This window comes from Morone saxatilis, unplaced genomic scaffold (genome assembly GCF_004916995.1).
Source record: "Morone saxatilis isolate NCDOM2014 unplaced genomic scaffold, NCSU_SB_2.0 Contig3, whole genome shotgun sequence".
Taxonomy (NCBI): Eukaryota; Metazoa; Chordata; class Actinopteri; family Moronidae; genus Morone; species Morone saxatilis.
In genome coordinates, this window is record NW_023339873.1 from 3,820,958 (window position 1) to 3,826,077 (window position 5,120).

Sequence of the window (5,120 nt, forward strand, 5' to 3'; positions counted from 1 at the left end):
TATTAAGAGGGAAGAAGATTGTGAGATTCAGTGTTTTAGTGAGTTTCAGCACAGATTCAACCACTTTTGTTTGTCTAAGGGTTTTGTACCAGCAAACTGGTATTTGTTCTTATTTATCTGAAACGCTGCATGTAAATAGTTTGATAAAACTGGGAAAAATTCAGCAAAGACGAGCGCAGCACGTCAGATAGACAGTGGTTTTTAACTGTAATCCTCTCTGGCTCCTCCAGTAAAGTTACATGTGGGGAAACTGGTTTTAACTGGTGTGTTATTTGTACACTTTAAGAAAATAAGGTTAACATTTTTGTTGTTGGACGGACGTATCGGCTGCTTTTAGCCCAAATTCACGTCAGACGCGCTCATCAGCGGGGCATAAAGGCTCAGTCCACGGTGTCACTGTCCTCACATCAGTCAGCAGCACACAAACTGTCTTCAGGCTGACAAATATCAGACAATGTGGAATAAATGTTAGAGGTGTGGATTCATACATTTGTTAAAACAGAAACGTGTCGGTTTCCTGAGAAAGAAGAGCGGCAGACTCAAAAAAAAGCTCCAGAAACACTTAAAAAATGCTGTTTGTGTGGACTGCCCTTTAGTTGACAGCAGTTTGTCTTGTAATGATTGTACATAATAACAGACCAAGCAAACAACACATACACACAAATTCCCATGCAGAGTTGTTTAAGTCAAACACCACGTTGCTTTTTAATATAATTTGTTGTTCCGCTCCTGAAGTGGAAAAAACCCACATATTCGTCAAATCCTCCCGAAGAAAGAGAACAGAAACTAAAGAGAAGCTTTCACAGCACAAAAAAAAATTAAAATACAGATTTTCTAGAGAAAGTTTGAAAGTTTTACGTCATTGCTCAATTTGCAAACACTGGCCTATGAGTCACTGATGAGTCAGTCGAACTTTTAGCCTCTCGTCTCCATCTCCCAGCAGGCTTTGTCTATTAAATATACAAAACACTGCACCATGCACACTCTAATATCCACCTTCGGCTTTTTGTGCAGCTCGCAGTTGTGACAAAGTACAGTTTCTGCATAATCATCCTGCCGTAACAACCCTAATGTCTCTGTGCCTCAGACCCGTTCTGTAATTACACCCCTCCCAGCCTTTCACCTTAGAGCGCGTGCTGTTAGGTGCCTCACAGTAACATCAGCACATTACACTGCACAATGAATCTGTCACTATTGGACTTAAAATGTTGGAATAAGTTGCTCCTTCTGTTAAAAGTACAGCCAGTACGTTTTCCATTATATATTTTGGTATCATGATACTTAAAAATCTTGAGATACGCTTGAATATGACAGAAATCAAAAAGGTTTTGTTGTTGCCATCAATAAATGGCTAGAAAAGTAGTGTAAATATTGTTCTGAAGTGTTCTTGAACCTAAAAACGAGACTCAAACATCCAAAAACCTCCTCTTTGTCCAGGTGATGATGGCGTTGTCGAGCCACCTGAGCTCGGTGGAGTCGGAGAAGCAGAAGCTTCGCGCTCAGGTACACCGGCTCTGCCAGGAGAACCACTGGCTGAGGGACGAGCTGGCCGGGACGCAGCAGAAACTGCAGAAGAGCGAGCAGAGCGTGGCCCAGCTGGAGGAGGAGAAGAAGCACCTGGAGTTCATGAACCAGCTGAAGAAGTACGACGAGGACTTGTCCCCATCTGTGAGTCCTCAGGTCTTCTTCACCATCAGACAGATAAACCCAACATTCGATGCAAGAATGCAGCAGATTCGGTGGTCGTGTGTCTGCGTTTAAAGCCTGGAAGTTATTATTCCAACAATTAGCTGACACTACTGATGAGAATAACCAAAACAAGGCAGAGATCATTGGTAAGATCAGCCGGTGTCCTCTTTGTTTCGGTCACGTTTGCAAACCATAAGGAACTCGGAGAACACATATCCGCACGGAGACTTCACAATAAAGTCAGCATTATAATAAAACTACACTTAATGTTGGAAAACACGGAGAACATGAACATTTTCCAGATTCTTTGTCGTTTAAGAAAGTGCAGCAGTTCTTGAGAAAATGTCAAATGATAACAAAGGAAAAACTCCTGGACTTCGCATGAGTCAAACAAAAAAAGTGTTTAATTTGTTCTGACTTCAGCTTGGCTTCATCAGGCAAGAATCTGTTTTTCAGTCTGAGTTATTTGACTTATGTCAGGATTCTGAACAAGCTCTCATGTCTCGACACTGAACAGTAGATGTTCTGCTTTTAAACAAGTTGGGTTTGTTTTGTCTCTCCAGGATTATCAGGAATGTTTCAGCATTTAGCTCCCATTACTTTAAAGAGTTGTATTCCCCGCTGTACCTTCTCTCCCACCGACTCAGCAGTCCATTACGAGTTATCAATATAAACAATCTCAAGTATTTTAACACACCCAGCCTACAGAACGACGGCATCAGCAGAGAAATAAGTAGTAGTAAGTACGTTTATTGTCCTCTAACTGTATCCCCTTTTCCTCCTCCTCTCCTCCTCTCCTCCTCTTCCTTCTCAGGAGGAGAAGGACTCTGACTCTAGTAAAGAGACTCTGGACGATCTCTTCCCAGATGACCAGGACGACCAACCCCCCGGCAGTAAGTGTCCCACTTTCTCTCTTCTTCCCTCTACACAGTTTCAGACCTGGATCCAAATATGAAAAGTAGTTCCTGGCCTTGTTGTGCTGCTCTGTGACCCACATCAGGAGTGAAATAAAGCAAAGATCATCGAGAGATTATTTCTGAAAAGGATATTTGTAGTGTTGTACATTTGGGTTGGGTCGGTTTCAGGTTTTGACGGTTCGTAAACCGGTTTGATTTTGTGTCAACTGAACAATTAAGAGATATAAAGCTAACTCGCACAGTCAGTAATGTAGAAGGAATCCTGTTTGCATTACAGTGTTAATACAAACACCACACTTCATCACTAATTATAGATTAAAAAGCCTATTTCTTCACAAGGCTTTTATTGTGAAACATTTGCAGGAAGGTGTCCACTCTCATTCACGGCTGTCATTGTCTTCTGCTCGCAATCATAGTGGTAAAAGTTGGTATTACCGTTCTGGTCCGGTATTTGGCTTAATATTTAGTTTTAACATTTTCAGCCCAACCTTATTGTATGTTCTGACAGCTAGTTACCTAAAATGTATCATGGAATAGTTGAAAGATGTTGGTAATGTGAGCTTCTATAACTTTAATACTTGGCTGTTAAAGGCTGTGAATAATGACGTGCAGGTTTTTGTTATAAATTAGATTTTTTTTCTTTGATGGTGGTAAAATGTCCCGACTGGAGAACTGATTCCCCCTATGGGAACAAAACTTCAATGTTTTTACCAGCATGTAATATACCAAAGTCCACAGAGTCAGAACATATCACATTATATATAAAGGTGAGTTTTTCCTTTTCTGCACTTTCCTTAAGCATCATAAATCTTTGTTTCTTCGTCTCTCTTTCCTCACACGTTCCCCGTCTCTCTCTCACACCCCAGTTTTTCTTCGCTCCCCCTCTTCACGTCCACCCTTTCCCTCCGTGTTTGATGGGGTTGTCTTTCAACAGCTCTGTAGCCTAGACAGTAAAGCTGTGTTGGCTGTAAAGACCCATTAGTCAGGACCTGGTTTAGCCTGGAGGGAGGCCAAATGGGGAGAAAACCTCCCAACCAGATTGGTGTTATATAGTTCCAGGATTTCCAAAGTGTGTTCTGGTTGTGTGGCTGTAGTCAGGTGAAATAATGTCTGGCAAAAAAAACACATTGTGTTGCTATGAACTGATCTTTTGGCTTTGAATATAAATGAAATGCTTAAAATCTAAACATTTGAAATAGAAAGTATATAGTTCTTCCACCTGTTTGTCTTCATGAAACCGATTACAAACACTTCATTACTGAATTAAAAGCTATATACCAAAGCTTTGAGTTTGTTTGTTTGAGTGACCTACAAAAAACAGCAAACAGTTTGTCCCCAGACTTGGCATTGATATATATAATGGCTTTAAACCCTTTTTTGCACCAAGGTGATTCCCATTTGGCTGCTGGCACCAGTTTGTCTGCCAGTTTAAATTGCTAACAAAATGGACAGCAGACTTGTTCACACTCCAACTGCTGCAGATCGCTGTCGGAGCCAGACTGCAGCTCTGTGCGCTCCAGTCCGCTTCGTGAAACTGTTTAATTTAACCTACCAGCTGGAGGTTTGGTCACTGTGGAAATTTATCTTGCAGAACACATTTAATGAAAGTTTAATGAATGTTTAAACTTGTATTAATACACACCTGCACCATAAGAAAAGAGTCTTAAGGGGTCCACATCATATTTATATTCTTCTAACAGTATGTATCGTCCTGCTGCCCCAAATTCTCACTAGAGCCCCAAAATGCTTTATTTACTCCTGTTTGTGTGACTGCTAATAAAAACTATAGTGCCCAGCTGTGTAAGGAAATGGTTTTTTAAATGAAACTATATTTGTGAACAGTTTGTTAAAGATTTACGTCAGCAGGAAGCAACGTGTTCGGAGCGGAGAGCCAACGACGTTGTTTGGGTTTGTTGATGATAACAAAAATAAAGAATATCACCAGCTGTATTTTTTTATGAGGAAAAGAAAGCTCAAGAAACTGTAATGTCAGCTGTATGTTCACCAACTGAACACGGTTTACTTTCACTTTTTCTTTTACATTGAACAGCTTGTCCTTTATGTGTGTGTCTGCTCATAAAGAAACCAGCTTTTCCACTGTTTTCGTGCGGACTAGAAAGTGGCCAAAGGTAACTCCCCACTCTGTCAGTGCTTCGTGGGCGTAAAATAGGTTTTGATCCAGACTTTTCTGTGTTTTGGCCCAAATTACGATTGCAGTGCAGGTTGTTTTTAGGATACCGTGTCGAATTAAAGGACTACATTTTTTCATGTTTTAGTTGGAAAACTGGTTTCAATATGCTGATTTTCACAATTTCCATAGAAGTGTTAGTAGAGCCTTTGGTGTGTTGAACCACAGCTGGATATGAATTATGACCGGAGACGCAGACTTTAATAGAATATAGCTGTGAGAGAGGTATTGGGTTGGGGAATAGGGGGGAGCATAAAGATTGACTTTCTACAGCATAAATCTCAATAAAAAGGGCGTCACTTTAGAGGTCAGTGCTGCATAATGAT

At 40.7% G+C, this 5,120-nt stretch overlaps 1 protein-coding gene across 5 annotated transcripts in view; it reads left to right on the forward strand.

Moving 5' to 3' along the window:
• Positions 1-2,503: 2,503 nt before the first annotated feature.
• Positions 2,504-5,120, forward strand: part of klc1a (kinesin light chain 1a) — a gene marked incomplete at its 5' end in the record, with an annotated part of 36,693 nt that continues 34,076 nt past the window's right edge. For all 5 annotated transcript variants that reach the window (XM_035674526.1, XM_035674528.1, XM_035674527.1 and 2 more), the window contains 1 exon segment: positions 2,504-2,582. In XM_035674526.1, the coding sequence (XP_035530419.1) occupies positions 2,504-2,582 (79 nt within the window).